Source organism: Euprymna scolopes, chromosome 2 (assembly GCF_053919585.1).
Source record: "Euprymna scolopes isolate OS-2025 chromosome 2, ASM5391958v1, whole genome shotgun sequence".
NCBI classification, from domain to species: domain Eukaryota; kingdom Metazoa; phylum Mollusca; class Cephalopoda; order Sepiida; family Sepiolidae; genus Euprymna; species Euprymna scolopes.
This window is the reverse complement of record NC_136483.1, coordinates 105,916,280-105,936,507: the sequence shown is the minus strand read 5'-3', so window position 1 is coordinate 105,936,507 and position 20,228 is coordinate 105,916,280. Positions and strand designations below refer to the sequence as shown.

At 33.8% G+C, this 20,228-nt stretch overlaps 1 protein-coding gene across 1 annotated transcript in view; it reads left to right on the top strand.

Moving 5' to 3' along the window:
- The window catches only part of LOC145293997 (dynein axonemal heavy chain 10-like), a 345,710-nt gene that overhangs the window by 232,612 nt on the left and 92,870 nt on the right, over positions 1 to 20,228 (top strand). The window contains exons 59-61 of the mRNA XM_080140914.1: positions 15,027 to 15,181; positions 17,506 to 17,594; positions 18,911 to 19,040. Coding sequence (XP_079997040.1) covers positions 15,027 to 15,181; positions 17,506 to 17,594; positions 18,911 to 19,040 — 374 coding nt within the window. The remainder of the gene's footprint in view (positions 1 to 15,026; positions 15,182 to 17,505; positions 17,595 to 18,910; positions 19,041 to 20,228) is intronic.

The following is a 20,228-nucleotide window of genomic DNA, read 5'->3' as shown; positions in this document are numbered from 1 at the left end:
CTTTTTATATGATCCACATTATCAATCATATTAGTATGGATTGTCCTTGTTTATATATATATATATATATATATATATATATATATATATATATATATATATATATATACAATATATATATAAGGAACCTTTCCTGTCTCTACCAGACTACTACAATTTTTGGTCTACGGACTTGAAATTTGATATATGTGCTATTCAAACCTGTGGATCAAATTCAATTTAGTTTTTAGCCAAAAAAAGAAAAAAAAAAAAAAACTGCCAAAGGGTCAAATTTGAAAAATTAGAACTTGACCAGCATACGTCCAACTGAAGTGCATCTTTTACACGTGTGTAAATATACATTGATAGTTTTAAGTCGGTTAATTTGTAAAGTTTGGATCTGCATGTGGCCTTACCTCAAATGAAGGCAGATAATGCTGAAGAGCTAAATGTTTTGGTTTCAATTCTAGCTGATGGCAACCAAGTCATATTTTTTTAATTTTTGAAAGCACTATTATATATTGGCTACAATATAATAATCAGTAGAAAATTGGCTCTATAATAATAAACATGAAATCTGCATAAATTAAAATATATTTCAGTATATTTTACAACTGAGTAATGCCGGACAGCTTGTTAATATATATATATATATATATATATATATATATATATATATATATATATATATATATATATATATATATATATATTGGGGCGTTTTCCATTTGCATGAAATGGTGCACCTCAAACAATATAAGCTTTTTCAATAAAGATACAAATGATAAGAGGAATACTGACTGGGATAGCATCCGTATATTCATATCAGATGTACCTCTGTGTTCCATATTTAAAAAGATTTGTCCTGTATAGTATCAGACACAACAGAATGGTTAATTGTAGAAATAAACCGTTTTATACCCTCCAAAACTTCCAACAAAAACCTAACAGCCAGGCATGGTTCTCTCCAAAATATACTGCTGCCATTGTGCACAGAAATCACTTTTTCCATTGCTTCCAGCGTAATAGATGTACTGAGACTAAAGCCCCCTCTACGACTGCCAGCAACCACTATAAAAGAGTGATGAAGAACGCGATAAATTTGTATGCTCAGTCTGTCAAATCCAAAGTAGCTGAGCAGTGGCTTGGTTCCCACCAGTTTTGGCAAATAACAAACAGAATCCTGAACAGAAGCATGATGTGATCTATCCTAATCATCCTCAATGGACCTGAGGTAATCTCATCAGTATCAGACAAAGCCAAACTCTTTGCCAAGAACTTTGCAGATAATTCTACCCTATGCGATCAAGGCTGCTAATCCCCCGTATTTCCTCCTGTATCTTAAATACGCTATGCGACATACAAATATCTGTGCGTGATGTTGTCAAACTAATCAAAACCATGATTCCAGTAAAGCAACTGGCCCTGACGGCATTCTAATTATAGTTCTGAAAAAGCTTCAACCAGAACTAACTGCCATACTTACAAAGCTGTTTAAGCATTGTCTTAAGGAGAATTGCTTCCCAACACCCTGGAAAACCTCATATTAAAAATCAAGTTATTGGTCGTTTCCCTCTCAGTTACAGACCAATAAGTCTCCTATGCGTCATGAGTAAGTTGCTGGAATATGTGTTAAATAGAGAAGTAATCAACAACCTCAACAGAAATAACCTTCTTAGTGACATGCAATAAGGTTTCCGTCCTGCTAGATTTACAGCAGATGGGCAAACAGTTATATCTCATAGGATTAACAAATCTCTCGATGAACACTTCCTTTTTAGCGCAATTGCTCTTGACATATCAAAGGCCTTTGATAGAATATGGCATAATGGTCTATTCCACAAGATAATAGCTACAGTATAGCTGGAAGTGTTTTTTCAGTTATTAAATCATTTCTCTCTGATAGGTTCATAAGAGTAGTGGTTGATAGGCAGAAATCAAAAGCTCACAGTATTAATGCTGGAGTCCCTCAGGGGTACATCCTGAGCCCAACTCTCTTCCTGATCTACATCAATGATCTCTCAAATCACATCCTAAGATCATTTGTAGACATTTATGCTGACGACACTACCATCTATGGCAACGCTTCAAAGGCTGTAAATGACCAAGTTCTCTGATTCTCTCTCTTCTGATCTTGATCACGTGGTAATTTAACTTCTATCTTTACATCATCAACGCTCTGATCCCCGTCTAGTATCAATTGAAATTAATGGCTCTCGTCTTGGGGAGGCTCCATGTTTTGACAAGCTTCTGGGCTTAACTTTTACTCCTGATCTGAAATGGAACACGTACATCAAGTTCATTGCCAAGGTCACTGAAAAAATGGTGAGATTCTTCTACTGTTCCAGTAGATATCTCACTGCTAATGCAATTCTCTACCTGTATAAGAGCCAAGTATGTCCAAGGATAGAGTACTGCTGCCACATCTGGGCAGGAGCTGCTAAAAGTACGTTATCCTACCTTTACAGAGCTCAAAATAGACTCTGTAGCCTAGTGGGGGATACCCTTTTCTCTTTCCTGAAACCTCTTTACCACAGAAGAGACATTGCAAGCCTGTCTCTGTATTATTATTTTTATGGCAAGTGCTCCTTTGAGCTTCAATCTATTGTTCCCTACTTGCCAAACTTTCACAAAAAAACACTCGTCTAGCTGAAACCACTATGAATAATTTCCTCCACTCTTTATCTATTCCTAAACCTAACATCAATATCGATAAATCCTGCCGTTCTGTCAGTGTTGGATCGTCGATCATGCGTTTTCATCTCTGACGTCGTCTCTTAGTTGAATCTTGACTCTTAATTCTTTTCCAATCCTCTTGCTGAAGTTGAGGAAGTATGCAAGCTTATATATCCTTCTACTGTTCTTTTGTTTTGTTTTGTTTTGTTTTTTTTGCAAGGTTATAATTTTTGATTTTATCATTTTTTAAAATTTCTAGTAGCTGGGCGCCCAATGTTGCCTGGTCATATAATACGCTTAAACATGATATTTTAATTTATGCAGATTGTGTATGTATTATAAGAGAATCAATCCTCTACTGATTATTATATATTATGAATAATAATCTGCCTGGTGGATTAATTTGCCAAAAAAATAAATAAATAATAATGATAATGTCCTTCATCAAATTCCGTCTGTGTTTGTTTACAATATCATGCCAGCTGATATTTGGGCTTGACAATGAATGCCCAGGAAAAGTCACTTCTGGTTAATGTTTAGTTTTAAAATATGCAAATAAAAAATGATTTGCGGCGATTTTAAATGGTACCTCTTCTTTTATCGTAAATTGAACTCATTATTAAGAAAAAAATAAAAATAAAATGGTGACGTACATCTGGGCTTAAACAAGGGATCATTCAATCTGTAGTCTAATGCTCTACCACTCATCTATATCTCCAGATGACAATATATCTGGGGTTTTTTTGTTTGTTTTTTTTAAGAAAAAATTGATTTTAAGAAAAAATTATTTCCTGAGATTTCCTTTGGCTGGTGTAACGTAAAATATTCTCTGTAAAAATTCTTTTTTTTTTTATCTATATGAGAAGAAAGACTTTTTAAGATCGGATTTTTTTTTTTTTTTTTTTTTCGATTTTCGATACTTATCGGATGAATTTCTGTACAAAACATATCCAAGAACATTGCTAGACATATAAATTACCTTTGTGTGGAATTTTCAAAAGATAGGTTCAGCCGTTTTGGAATCTATGAGGAAGGAACTCACACGCGCAAAGTGACTTTTATATAATAATTTCTTTTAATTTCTTCTATTTTTATAATTTTCTATGGTTTTTGTTTTTTTACAAAATCTATACAACATTGTACCTATTTACTATGCCTCCCCACGGGACAGAGTTAGACACCAGGGTCGTTTTTTAACGTGGAGAAAAGGTACAAAAATAAAAATTGTCTCAGTTGTGAAGGATTTCTCCTCCCCCGAAAGAGAACAAGAAATGGAAGTGCAGCATCTGCAGAACAGATGGTATTTATTTGCTCCCCCACCGAGCAAATTAGGCACAAGGCCGATTTTTAATGTGAGGAGTGAAGGGAGGGGGAAGGGAAAAAGGGGACCAGCTCCCGAGAGGTGGGAAATGGGAGCTGGTTAATGGTCAGGCATGTGGGGTTGCCCCCACATCTGGTCTTTGCTAGTCATAGCTAGTCATAGCTTGCAGCATCTGCAGAACAGATGGTATTTATTTGCTCCCCCACTGAGCAAATTAGGCACAAGGCCGTTTTTAATGTGAGGTAAAAACCAGCTCCCCTAAAAGGGGTCACTCTGGTTACCAAAAATAATAATTGTCCCAGTATAGAGGGTTTCCCCTCCATTGACTGGTACAAATTATCTTAAGTGCAGTATCTGCCAGAACAGATGGTATTTATTTGCTCCCCCACTGAGCAAATTAGGCACAAGGCCGTTTTTAATGTGAGGTAAAAACCAGCTCCCCTAAAAGTAGGCAAAAAGGGGGCACTCTGGTTACCAAAAATAATAATTGTCCCAGTATAGAGGGTTTCCCCTCCATTGACTGGTACAAATTATCTTAAGTGCAGCATCTGCCAGAACAGATACTACACTTTGATCTTGACCAAAAAGCTAACTACACTTAAGGAAACAACGTGCTTCTATAAAGTATGAAAAGTATAAACTCGAAGGCATAGTTAATGTTCTTGATGTCACATGTGTAATATGATGAAAAAAAATAAGTGAAAAGAAATAGACACTTTCAATATTGTCATGTCGACTGCAATGTTTTTCCATATGTTTGACCTCCAATCTGATATTCGTTTTACTCCGCGAATGTGCAATTTGTAAAAAGAGTACATGAAATAGACGGTCAGAACGCATGGAAGAATGAAAGTTTATTTCTAGGGAGCGTTCATTATTCTATCATGAACACCCAATACTTTTATTATGCTCTAAATGTGCACCTTTGCATTGCAAGCACATCTGGCTACAACTGATTTTGGCTGTGAGTTGCTCCCTTTGGTTCAGGGAAGATCTGTGGCTTGTTTTGGTAGATATTATCTTTCGACAATATACTGGGTATAATACGCCTTTGTATAATTGCCACAGATAAAAATCGGGAGAAGAGGGGGATTAATTAATATCTAGTGAATGTAAATTCCATTCAGGATCATATGGTCTGCTGATGACATGATCATCAGTGTGTCCCCACATTATTAAACGGCGATAAAACAAAAACTGTTGGACATTCATGACTGAAACTTCAAGGACAAGTCAAGCAAGAACGAAAGTTTATTTATATCAAACATAGCTGGATTGCAATAAAAGAATTAAAAAATATATATATTAATAATTTCACGAATGGCGATAGTTGGGTTGCAAGAGGGTATGTTGGTTACACTGTATGTCGTCCATGTTCGATTCCTTTTTCTGGAAACTCTTGTTTTCTTGTCTTGATAAACCATCTTAAAATTATTCTTTAAGTTCGCCAACCGAAAGCAGAACCCGTTGTAGTTGAAGAGACTGTCGAAGAGGTAAAAACGGTTTCTGTAAAGCCAGTCACCAATTCTAAGACAAATAGAAAATTATCATTGAAGCCTAAGAAGAGGAAAAGGGGTAATGTTTTGTCGTTGTGCCTCCCCACGACACTTGATTGGTCAATATTGTGGTCACGTGATCATTGAAACTTTTTGCACTTGTGCACTTGATTATTGGCGTAACATGTCCGCATGGGTTGTTGAAACACTGTTTCTTTAATGAACTTCACCTGGATTTTTGATTTGTTTATTCATTTTTTCCCCGATTTTCAGAGTTTTTTTTTTTTTTTTTGCTTTGATTTTTTAGTATGACATATACAATACATTCCTATAATTCCAAATCCTCCATCAAAATCTTTTTGTTATTCATATTTCTAAAAACAAAAAAATTGATGTTTGTAGGTAGGCGTGCAAATGTTAATTATGGCAGTTTTAAATAAACTAACAGGAAAACTCTTTCATATACTTACGTATCAGGAAAAAGCAGGTATCTACACTAAAGATATTACGTTTTTGAATGATGAGTATTTAATATTCGTATTATTTGGATTCTTCAGACTACTGTTCTCATCTTTTTCACAATCTTTCGTTGATGACGGTGTAGGGAAAATCACAACTTACTTGGTTAGCATGTGTGCGTGCGTCAAGGGATCAGATGTGTAAAAAATTGTGGGGGGGGGGAAGAAATGCTAAAATGGCGACACCCAGTTTGTTTTATGCTTGACGGTCACGTGAACGACGCAGACTGTCGCTGTTTATATGCAAATGAGACAGGTAAATAAAAACGGACATTAAGCGAGTTGGACGAAGGTGTGCTACATATGTCGTCATGTGCAAGTCTATTTGAAAGAGTGTCGAGTTCTGGAGTTGGAAGTTTTGACAACAGAGTGTGGAATTGACAGTTTTGACAACAGAGGGCGGAGTTGATAGTTTTGATAACAGAGGGCGGAGTTGACAGTTTTGACAACAGAGTGTGGCGTTGGAAGTTTTGACAACAGAGTGTGGAGTTGAAAGTTTTGACAAGTGTGTCGAATTTACCTGAGAAATTGTTAGTTTAACCATAGATGGAACAAGGGCTTTCTACCCCTATGGATTTAATAAAAGGTTCTGTTCGAAATTCCGCACAGATTCCAGAGTTTAACAGAAAGATTCCTGAGTTCAATATATCTGGAGAAGGCCGGAGGTTACAATGCCCAAAACTTGTGAAAATAACACTCAAGATGAAAGCAATAGTCCGAAGAATCGAAATAATAAGTACACCAAAAAACTACGGAAAATTATCAAATAGAATTTTAATTAAAAATATAAATCAATCTTATTTTATTTGTCCGACTCACCATCGCTTCTCCATTCTCACGACCGCATTTTACGTCTTTAATTTATAAGAGTTACGTAAAAGGAAGAATAGGGGAGATAAGTCAGTTTGTCATTTCTTATTAAACTCATGCAGTTTGTTCAAGGTCACTTTAAACATGGATACAGTAGTCATCATCATGACCTCGGCTCCGTTCTGTGGAGCAGAAACACAAACAGAAAATGATGCCTTTCTTCTATTGAGCCAAATGTTGAATGAAATAATAATTGAATAATGAAATCATTGTGTACACGGCTCAGGTGCTCTATGACTCATTAAAAGTGCATGTACAGTGCTTAGGATAATGTGCTAATGTACAATTTGTCAGGGAAATGAGTAGCGTATGCATGTATGCATGTATATATGTGCATGGAGGGTTCGATTATCAGATATCAGTTTTAAGAAAATTTCGGGAAGCATGAAGATTATAAAGGATGCAGTGTTTCAGTAGTCAACAGCTGATACAAGCAGTTTGCTCCATGTTTCAGCAATTCTGAGCATGAAAAAAATGTGTGTATGTTAAAATGACAAGATAATCGGAAACTGCTGGACGGCCTCGCCATAAAGGAAACGATGACGAGAAGGAACGCTTGCTGAACAGAAACTTCGTATAGAGACCCGTGCACTTATGTATAAAAAGACTTTATTCGGTACTTTTGCATTTATCAACCCGCGATTTCCACAAAGTTACTCGTGTGTGCCCGGCAGATGATGGGAAGAACCGGAAACGGTCGACAAGTAGTTTTCTGGTTATTAAGACATTTTTTTTCCAATGTATTACTTAATGAATTTTAGTGGTCGTCGCCATTCTTAACACGAGAAGGGCTGTAACAATTTCTGTTTTTTTTTTTTTTGTTGTTTTTTTTTTTGCTTTTTTTTTTTGTAATAAGAATCGTCCGGCCATTTCCGGTTATTCCCGTCATCCGCCGGGCACAACGAAGTAACATCGTGGAAATCGCGAGTCGATAAATGCAGAAACACCATTTATTCTATTCGCTTTCTTGATCGTTCGTGGGTGAGAACATAACCTTCTAAAAATAAAAAAAAATAAACAACAATTTTTTATCCTCATTGGGTGGGATTATATTACATTTTTCTTAGATAGCAAACTGAACCCCGATCGAAAAATGGAACAAGTCGAAAAATATTCATGATCTTAAAAGTTCTTGCTTAATCAATAGTAATTCGAAGAAATGAGGACTGCGTTGTATATGTCTCCCAAATTTACCTTTGGTATTATTGCAAAAGTCTGGTTTAAATTAAAGCACAAAATTTGTCTTTGTTTCACATCCTTCTTTTATGACTGCAGTTTCACCGGATTTCTTTTTATGGATTTTATAAAACTTGTTTAATAATTTTCTAGTTAAGAACAGGGAACTTGTCGGGGGTAGGGGATAACAAAATATTGTTTTTTGTTTGTTTTTGTTGTTTTATTCTTTTTGCTTTAAAATTTACACTTTAATAACAAAAAAAAAAAATAGTTGCCTATTCATAACTAGAAAATTATAAAGTTGAGTTATGTCGGTCTAGCCCCGTTATCGTCATCTTTTATAAAGATGGTGGCTATATTTTTCTGGCTTTAGTGTTCCACGATTAATGTATTTAATAAAACATGTTTTAATATATATTTTTTATTTAAAAAAAAAAATGCATTTTACGCAGATATTTATATTTTAAAAGAAACGTTTTTTGTGTGTATTTATGAAAAGTTTTTATAATTTTACAAATATCAAGGTTTTCTTTTTCATAAAAAATGATTAGTCCTCTATAAATTGTTTACTAGATTAAATGCGAAAACTTTACAAAACCGAGTAATGCTGTATAATATTTTATTAGGGTATGTTTTACAATCCACAGAGAGTCGAAAAAATAACAAGTTTTACAAATTACTGTTAGAAACCCGCTCAATATATGTTACCGTGATATATGTGTGGGTTGCTAACAGTATTTTGTTTTAGTTTTATTTTTAAATCATTTTCAAAACTTTAAATATTTAGGTGTCAACTTGCGGCCATTTTTTTTTTTGTTTTGTTCTCACGTAACGCTCGACACTGCATGGTTTTTGAACCGAACAAACGTTGTAAAGTGAGTAAAACCACTAAAAACTTTTCCAGGTAGAAGAATGAGTATTATTGCCTTTGATATATTTATTTGTTATATATTTGAATTTTTGACCAATTTTTCGAATCTCTGTGGATTATAAAACATACCCTTTTATTGAATGAAAAATAACTTTTTTTATTATGCGGTGGTAGCCACCCTAATCATAGAAGACTTTGTATTTTTTTTCTTCATTTTGTTGGTGATGTTGAGTCCAGGAGTGATGACGTCTAAAAGAGAAAAAATGTATGTCCGATCTCATTGACGATTGCGTTAAGTCAAAGCAGATGTGTGCCGCGTGGTTCGCATGAAAATTGAGTAGGAGTTAGTCACATCTTTTGAAAGCTTTGTTTTGTAAAGTTAAATTTGAAAACTTTAGAAAATCAAGTAATGGCGAATATTTTTTACATGATTTTTTTAAAAATTATTATTATTTACTCACTAGGTGTAGTCACAAAGGCTATAATCAAAGATTTCTCTCTGAGACAACTTGTGGAGATTATTATCACACACACACACAAACACACACACACACACACATATATATATATATATATATATATATATATATATATATATATATATATATATATATAAGGATAATAACTTCTACTCAATGCAAGAATGTAATCAATACTAAAAGTGAACTTATTTTCCATGGCAAACATAAGGCAAAATACAAGTATTGCAATTTTGAAGTCACTTAGCCTCCACTGAAACATTAATTGCAAAATAAATCGTTTTTTAGTTATTATTTTCCTACATCTTTTTATATCCTCCCAAATGCCTTTAAGATTTTTAACTTTCTCACTATCTATAACTCCTAATCACATAGCATTCATGTTATTAAAATCATACATTATACGATTTAGTCATTAACATTCTTGTCATAAATATTACGATTATTTTTACTAGAACTATTAATGGTACTAATGCTACTATTTATGTACATCTTACTATTACTACTTTTTTATTATTAATTTTATTTTTTATTTTTCCATTCACTTATCACTATTCTAATTATTCTTCTTATTAAAATTTATATTAAAATCATTATTAAAATTATAATTATATAATTTTTTATCATTTTTACTATTATAATGCTTATAAGTACTATATATATATATATATATATATATATATATATATATATTAAAGATATATATATATATATCTTTAAAATATTTTTTGTTGTTATCCTTATTACTATTTTTATCTGTTTTATCTTAAGTATTATGATAATTATTAATAGTACTGTTGCATTTTATTCTTTTTTCTTTAATTTTATCAATGACAATGGTATCCCAAAATTTTAATTTTAGTTTACAGCATACATAACAATATTATCTCCATATTTTATTTTCATTAATCATTTTACTTAAATCATTGTTACAATATTTGCATTATTATTATTATTATTATTATTATTATTATTATTATTATTATTGTTGTTGTTGTTGTTGTTGTCATCGTTGATATTCTTATAATTGTTAATGTGGCTATGCTTTTATTACATTTAAATTAAATTTAGCCTTCTTCCCTTTTAATGTTAGGATTGTATAACCTTGTAACACTTTTTAGCACTCATTGAATCATACCAATCATGCTTTCATGACGATTTCCGCTGTCTGGGGTTACGCCTACACATTTGCAACTCTGATTTGAACTGACATAATTTTCAAATATAACATTAGCTCTTACCATTTGACGCCATAGCAACCATGGAAGCGATTCTGTTTGTCATGTATTACTGACTGAAAATCACATTTGCGATTTTGAGGCTTTTTCACCTCTTGCAAGAGCAATTTTATATTCACTGAAGCTGCATTGAACTTCTTTTCCAGCCAGATTATTTCTCGCTCTGAAATTACTTCTTCGTTTAGTTTTTTTCACTATACAATGCACTTGAGTGTTCCACTGACTTTTAAATTCTTATTATTTGTTTTTCTGGGTTTTTTTTGTTTTGTTTTTTTAATTTTCTTTGTTTGTCGGATTTACCATCGAGTGAGTCTTCACGCACACTGAAACTTTCACTCCTGGTTTGTTTTTTTTGTTTTTTTTTGGGGGGGGGGGTCCTTTTTTTCCTCTTTATTTCCTCCATATTTTCACATGTTTTTAACTGATCTGAAAAATTTTTTTTTTGCAATTTATGACTAACCATCATGAATTGCTGCTTCGTTTAATGCCTTAATCAGCGACTTGTAGCTCTGCTATAATAATAATTTGCCAATTTCTTTCTTTCCTCCGACGAGAAGAATAGTAAGAATAACATTCATTGAAACTCTGCAGAATAAGGATTTTCGAAAATTGTTTTTGAGGAATTCTGTCGAATAACAAATTCAATTGTAAATTTTAATTCAGTTTTATTTTATTTTCTTTCCCTTGGTTTCCCAAGTTATAAGTATTCAAGAGAGAAAACTCATGAATTTAACGTGATTATTAAAAGTGCTCAATAAAAAAAAGAACACAGCATATTTTTATTGATATAGACAAATTTACATGGTCGCAACACTGGATATGCTAATGTTTTGGACAGATTGTCGGTCAAGACTGCAAGTCCTCGTCGGACGACTTAATAAAGTTTATCTTCCACAGAAGAAGTTTTAAGAACCGAACTTCTTCTGTTAAAGACAAACTTTATTAAGTTGCCTTCCAGTGTCGCAACCATGTAAATTTGTCTATGTCAATAAAAATATATCTATATAAATATCGTAGTACTTTTAACTACATACGTACATGTGTCACGGTTTCCAGATTATAAATTAAAAAGGAGTATAGTTGGTGATAACATACTACGAACATTAAATTAGTATATAGAGATAATAATTTAATTTTTAGAGTATGGTATCACCTTCTATCCTCCTTTTTAATAAATAGGATCTCCTGATCACCAAAGACACACTGTAAAAAAAAATAAAATAAAATAAAATTTAAAATAAAAAAAAATGTTACTTTTGGGCCGTACGTGAAACTAAAATATACCTTCTTGGTCTTCTGGCTAGAATCCAAGGGTAGTATCTGTTCTGTCTAAAGATGGTATGATGATATCGTGGGAGTGCTGTTCGTGCCGAATGTCCCTATAATGGAAATATGTCACGGACTCCTATAACGATATTGGAGATAAATCGTAATAATATTCTGATACTACATTAACCAGATTACTTAGAAAAATAATTCTACAGTTTTAACAAAAGAGCTATAATAATATTGCAGGGTCTCCATTCACACTGAACGTCTACAGTATGCCCAGCAACAATATATTACATATAAAAGATGCCGCTGTGGAATTTCCACAGGTTCCACTAGTTGTTGTTATTATTATTATATGAAAAATGTGTACACGCGATAAATATTAATTGATCTTGTTTTTGTTAAATATTAGTAAATGAGGAACTATTTCGAGTTAAAATCTAATAAGTATTACGCTTGTAATCTTGAGAAAAACCTGCTTTAAATGTGTACAGATGGTGTAATAATCACTATAAAACAACGGAATCTTCGTATAAACAGAAGTTAGCGATTATTTCAGCATAATGCACATATTTCAAGTGTTATCTTCTTACAAGTGTAATACTAACTGGATTTTAACCCGAATGGGTTCCTCATTTATTAGTATTTAACAAAAACAGAATAAAACAGTATTCATCACCTGTGCACAATTTTTCATTGCACAATGTTCACGACACTAAACCGTGTTTTTTAATCCCCCGAATTATACAATGTGACAAATTAAGTCTATGACATTTAAATTTTTACTTTGTAAAGGAATGTATATGCCACATTTTCAATAACAAATAACAGAATTTTTTATATAAATACATTGGATTTTTTCTATAAATACATTGGATTTATTTATTTAAATGTGCTAGTCATTTACGTGCTTCCCATGTCTTTCCATCGTCGTCGTTTCATATAGTAAACGTCGATCGTCTCATTTGTTTAACCAAGACGAATAAAACTTTTCATGCATGAAAGACAAAAGGGGATGTTCGCTGAGTTTTCATCAAGGTTTTATTTGGAAAGAATAGAGCTAGGAGAAATGTTCTCTTGGCTAATTGTTTAATTCTTTAACTTTACTTTCTAACTTACTGAAATGAGTGACACACACGGATAGAAACATAGAAGTAACATTCACCAAGATTACGAGTTTCCTACATTATTGGCCGTGACTAGTTCATATGGCTCCCACAGAGAGACTAACTGAAAACGTTTGTTTTTCTCACTCGAAAACGCGATGTTATTCGTCATCATTCAACTTTTTTGTCTATGGCGTTTGACATCTGCCCTTTGCCTCAACGTCACCTATCTCTAGGAATGATTCCGTTTGCAGATTAAGGTCATCCTGATATGCACTAAATGTAACGCTGGTCAAATTTCACACTAGCTAACTTAATCACTACTGGCGTAGGGTTCCTAATATGTAACATGTATATGTGTAAAATGTTTATGTATAAAACAACAATCATACCTTTTATGGCAACTGTGATGTTCCTCCAAAAATGTCTTGCATGTCATAATCAAATAAAATACATGTTTGTTATCAAATGCAGGCCAATAAATCATATCAGTGTAATTAAACCATACTTCGTAACTCTGTAATGTTACACACAATACATTATAGACTCAGTCACAAAGGAGACAAAGGATAAGAAAAAGGAAAGAACTTTAACTTCTGTTTCAGGTTTAAAAACCGTGACTTCTTGTTACCACTCTGATGTCATCCACGTCGACAACGTGATCATCTTCTCTAACGTGATCGTGCTCCTTCTCTCTGACTTCTGTCCTCTTGAATGTCATCGTGGATCTGTGTCTTTTTATATTATTGTTCTTCTTACTTATGGTGACGTCACTTCACACACATTTGCATTTAACTGAGGCACTTCATCCACTCTCGTCTCCATGGAATTAAAATATCGTAGCAATAAAAGCAAAGAAGAATATTCTGAATTTTTTTTTTTTTTTTTTTTTTTTTACTCATGTTCACCCCTTACAAAGCATATCGCCACTTGGACGTAAAAGGCTACTATTTGAGGCCATGTCTAAGAAAGATTAACAAGATATTTGTTTATGTTACATTTAAACTTCTGTACATCAGTACAGCCAGGAAAGCAGGCAGCAGGAAGGAAATTCCAAAGTCTAGTTGTTCGAGGGAAGAAACTATTAGAATAGAAAGCTTTCTGGCCTTTAGGGACATCAACAGTGAAGGGGTGAGATTTTATTGCTAAGCGGGGTTGTCGGGGATATGTACGTCGAGGGGGTACAAGTGAAGCAAGTTCATCAGAACACGTTCCATTAAAATATTTGTAAAACAGGCACAGTGATGCAACATTGTGGTGATGGGACAGAGGCTGGAGCTTAGTTGATAAAGTGGGACCGATTAGATTGACAACTCTTCTTTGGACTTTATCTAAGAGGGAGAAACTAGTGGTAGATGCACCAGCGTAGATGTGGCAACAATGTTCATGGCATGGGGGAATGGTGGCCTTGTAAAAGTACAGGATACTCTCAGGTGTGAGAATTTGGAGAAGAACCATGTATTAAGCTGTTGACGTCGCCTTCTCTTCTGTTAGCGGCAAAGAGAGAGAATATTCTGGGACTAAAGATATATATGGAGCCTTTGCCTTTTAGTTTATAATCGATTAAGTAATTTCTTACTTTCCCACTCACTCTCTGTTTGAAAAAAGGAACATTACGTCTATTTCTACAGCAGGTTGAGGTGGCATCTAAATACATACCCTAACCTCTTTCCTTGATTACGATTTCCTGTGTAGATGTTAACGTTTCTCTGCGACTTTAAGTTGTTAAATATGTACTAGTTTACGGATTAACATGATACCCTGAATTGACAGGATTTTCAAGGGGGATTTTAAGAATTAAATAAATCAAAAGTAAAATAACATGTTTTCATATGAATGAGATGATAATAAAGAAGCATGTAATAGATTTTAGTATCTTTCTTTCTTTGAAATCATCATCAGCATCATCAGCATCATCAGCTGCATCAGTATCAGCAGCATCGTATCTGGTTTAACGCCCTGCTAATTACTAGAAGCAGAACTAATGCTTCTAAAATCTAATAAATGTACAATCTCTTTCACAGGTGGTCAAGGGAGAGAATTTGTAATGCTCGGTGACAAAGAAGTGGACTATGATCCTAGCTTTCGATTATACCTAAACACAAAGCTAGCTAACCCCAAATATACACCAGACGTTTTTGGGAAATCAATGGTTATAAATTATACAGTCACTATGAAAGTAAGTTTGTTTTTTGTTTTTTTTTTTGTTTTTTGTTTTTTACTGTTAAATAAATTTTAAACACACTAAACAATATCCCCATCAACTTTGTTGTGTTTAAAGTATATCTCTTTATAGGGCAACCCTTCCTTTAATTTCAACATTGTAGAATAGTACGTTGGACATATACAGAGGTACGTACTTTGACCAACTTCAAATAACTCCTTCAATAATATTGATAATCTCTATAAAATTATGGTTATTTATCATACTAGACGACTCTCTGAAAATATCTTACTCAAGTAAAAGGTAATTCAAAAAGAAGCGAAGGTCCCTTGGTGCCTTTACTGGGGAAAAACTATGTTTCATTAAAGAATGAATAAAGAGTTTTCATCTTCCGCTCACAAAAATTAACTACCTCTTGATTGCACTATCAAACTGAAATATTTTAGAATACCAGGGAAGTAATTCATTGTTACTGTGATAAAAATTAGTACAAACCTGATTTTGTATAGCTTGCAGTGTCCGTGTCAGGAAAGAAGAATAAAGAAAGAAAAAATGGCCGCTACCTTTATTTATAGGCTGGCGATCTCATGAGGTAACGAGATTTCAGGGCATCTAATATGCATATGAAAGGCAAACGGTTTCAATAAAAAAAAAAGCCTGTTTAGTAAAGAGAGGGCAATCCTTTTGGCAGAAGTGAGTTTTGTCAGATGTGTATTGAATTTTGATACCGAGAATTGTGAGGAGAAGAAGAATAGTTGCTATAAATTGTTGGGAGACTACAGAATATTTTACAGCAGTTACGATAGACAAAGGGAAGTAATATATTTTAAATAGAGGGAAATAACCTATTTCAGATATTGTAGTTTTTTCTTTTACATAGAAGTCATCACTTATCAAGGCCCGAAGGCCACTCGAGGATAAGGGTTAATGAGTGTACAGTAGTCTATGGGATAATATCATAGTAATCATTAGTAGTGGAAATTTTGTTAATTGGATTACTTAAGGGGACGGTTCATCAAGAATTTGTTTATGTTGGACTTGAAGACTACCAAATATTAGTTAACTGGAAAGCAGGCAAACGGAAGAGAATTCCACAGGCGTGCAGTTTTAAGAAAGAAGCTTTGTTTGTGGGATCTATGTTTAGGTTTAGGCACAGATAAAGAGTTAGGGAAATTATTGATAGTGGTTTCCGCTATATGAGTGTTTTTCGTGAAAGTTTGGCAAGGGGGGGACCATAGATTGGAGCTCAGCCGAACACTTACCATGAAAATAATGTTAAAATGGAGACAGTCTTACAACGTGTCTTCTGTAGGAAAGAGGTTAAATGGAAGAGAAAAGGGCATCCGCCACTAGGCTAGGAAGTCTATTTTGAACTCTGTCATGATAGGATAAGCTACTTCTGGCAACTCCTGCCCAGATGAAGCAACAGTACTCCATCCTTGGACATATCTGGCTTTTATACAGGTATAGCATTGCATCAGCAGTGAGATATCTGCTGGAGCAGTAGAATTATCCCACCATTTTTTTCAGCGACCTTGGCAACGGATTTGGTGTACATGTTTCACCTCAGACAGGAGTAAACATCAAGCCCAGAAGCTTGTCAAAACATGGAGCTTTTCCAAGACGAGAGCCATTCATTTCAATTGATGCCAGATAGGGATCAGAGTATTGATGATGTAAAGACAAGCCTGGTTTTAGATGCATTAAATTAACCAGCCACCACTTTCCCCATTATACCACATGCTCAAGATTAGAGGAGAGAGAATCAGAGAGAACTTGATCATTTATGGTCTTTGAAGTGTTGCCATAGATGGTAGTGCCGTCAATATGGATGTATACGAATGATCTTAGGATGTGATTTGGAAGATCATTGATGTAGGTCAGGAAGAGAGTTGGGCCCAGGATGGAACCCTGAGAGACTCCAGCATTAATACTTCTGATTTCTGCCCATTAACCACTACTCTTATAAACCTATCACAGAGAAATAATTGAGAAGACATTTCCAATTATACCATAGCTGGAAATCTTGTGAAGTAGACCTTTATGCTATATTCTATAAAAGGCTTTTGATATGTTAAAAGCAATTGCCCTAGAAAGGAAGCCTCCATTGAAAGATTTGCTAATCTTAGGAGATACAACCATTAGCACATCTGCTGTAGATCTAGCAGAACGGAAACCATATTGCATGTCACCAAGAAGGTTATTTAGTTTTTTATTTTCGTTTCTCAATGCAGAAATATAATGATCTGTACCGTTTAAAAAATGTTGGTCAATTGCTTTATTTACCTAAGGTTTCGTAAAAAAAAATATTTCATTGACTTTTCATTAATGTTCTCCAGGGTCTGGAAGATCAACTGTTAAGTGTGATTGTAAAGTTTGAGAGGGAAGAACTTGAAGAACAACGAGAACATCTAATCCAAGAAACAAGGTAAACCGTATCCGCCATCTTCAAAAGAACTTTTGCATGAATTGTGGATTTTTTTAGATGAAGATTGATAATTTTAATTATTTGTATTACCATTCTCATCTTAGTTGTTGCTTTTACAATGTTCCGACCGATGTAACATCTGAGCGTCTTCAGGTGTATCGTTTTGAATTTGTGAATCTTTATGTCAAATTCTATATCGAATTTAAAACTGTTCTTCTTCTTCTTCTTCTTCTTCTTCTTCGTCTTTGTCTTCATCTTCTTGTTGTTCTTCGGCTTCTTTTTCATCTTCTTGTTGTTCTTTTTCATCTTCTTGTTGTTCTTTTTCATCTTCTTGTTGCTTTTCTTCATCTTCTTCTTTGTCTTTATCTTGTTGTTCTTCTTCGTTTTCGTCTTTGTCTTCTTGTTGTTCTTCTTCATCTTTGTCTTCTTCATCTTCTTCGTCTTCTTCTTATTGTTCTTCTTCGTCTTCATATTCTTGTTGTTCTTCGTTTTCGTATTTGTTTTCTTGTTGTTTTTTCATCTTCTTCTTCGTCTTCTTGTTGTTGTTCTTCGTTTTCATCTTTGTCTTGTTGGTTGTTGTTGTTGTTGTTCTTCATCTTGTTGTTCTACTTCGTATTGTTGTTGTTCTGTGTCTTCTTCTTGAAATTAAATATGAAATATCATAATTGATTAGATAGTCAGAATCAAATATCGAGTTATCAGATGCATTGCTGGTGAGGCATTACATGAAAAATCCCACAACATAATGTCATACGTTAAATATTTTATTTTATTTCTGTCGACAAAATAGATCGTTTTTTTTAAGATTTCACAGAACCTTTAAAATGATGAAGATTGAAGACTACATGATATGATTTGGAAGTAATGTTTAAAGGTCATCGTCAGAGAAGAATGCAAGGAAAATTCTGCATAGACAATAAAAATGGTCTTACGTTGTTTTTGTTTAATATTATTAATTAATATTGTGATTAATAAATATTATTAAATGAAGAATCATTTTAAAAGAAAATTCAAATTTTATTTTTAGATAAACAAGACATCAGGTCAAATTCGGTAGCCGTTTTGTTTTGATTTAGCTTATTCACATAATGCTGACATTTAATGCATGCTTTTTTCAATTTTACATGCATAATACTAACTGGATTTTAAATGGAAATTATTCCTCAGTAATATTTTACTAAAACAAGATTAAATATTTTTAATGTCTAAACAATTTTTCTCGCATACTTTTCTGGCTGTAACCGTTAAAGACTACCGATTTTTGTGCAACTTTTTTCATTTCAAACTTATTTCTATTTTGTTTTGCTACCTTTTAGCAATAATAAACGCCTTCTGAAAGATCTTGAGGACTCTCTGCTCCGAGAGTTGGCGTCGTCTCAAGGAAACATGTTGGACAATGTGGAACTTGTGTCCACCCTGGAAGAAACAAAAACCAAAGCAACAGAGGTGAGACCATGGCCGCATCATACCTTTTACATGTATTTCTCTTTGGTTCATTTTTCTTCAATCGAAGTTCTCAGAAATCAAGAAGCCTCCTTCCTAGGACTAACACTTGATCTCTTTATGAGATACATAGATATTCGAATATTCCATGAAAGTTCTGGCCCTGTTGGTGGGGCATTAGAATACACCGACTGCCCCCTGCAATGAGGGTCCTGGATATGACCTTAAACTATATCCAGTGGTGAGGCCCCAGCTTGTGGGCTTTGGGGAGTGTGGAGCCACCCTTTTATTACCATTGCTCCCAGGTCCCAGCTATGGGTTAAATAGAAACCGACTTGAAAACAACAAATATATTCTATTAAAAATTTTTCTTCAAAATCTTTGGATTCGGCATTAAATAACCCGAAAAGAGTTGATATGCCGTAAAACAAAAACAACCAACCAAATCCATGAAAGTTCTCCTTTACCTTTCAAATGTTGAATTATTGAAGAAGTTAAGAACATTAATTTTCCTCTCCCTAATTAAAAATTAACCATGTTATAGTTTGTCTTTTTAGTCGTCACTTAGTTGTGCCAGACTCCAGAACAAGAATTCCTCTATTCTGGTGGAGTATCCAGCTAAATGCTGTTACTAGAAGTAACATTATTTGGAGAAAGTGTACCATTCATTGTGTAAGCCAGTGTGAGTTAGCCATATGGACCGATCTTTTTAAGCTTCGATCTTTTGTTATTTTGAATATTTGGTCAGGTTTTGTTTGTAGGGAAGTATCCTCATATCGGGTGTCATAACAAACTCCTGCACAAAGAGACCTTAGATACTCAAGGATGGTGTCTAGTAGGCATTCGATATGCAATATGCATACATGTGTTTCAATCAGATTGGCAAGAAAGTTCTTGCTGTTTTAAACTTTTAAATTCAAATGAACATATCTCAGCTAAAATAAAAATTTATTCATCTAAATAAGCACCATTAGAATCAACACACCTTTGCTAACACAAAACAAGAGTATTTATGTCAGTAACGTAAAAATCTTATGTTCTGGTGGTGATGAAGTCGCTGAAGGCGTTTTTTTTTTATATCACTTAGGTTTTTGAAGCATTTCTCATGCAGAAAGTTGTTGAGATGCTTGAAAAGATGGTAGATGAGAGGTTTGGAAAGTATGGCGAATGAGCCAGAGTTTCATAGCTCAA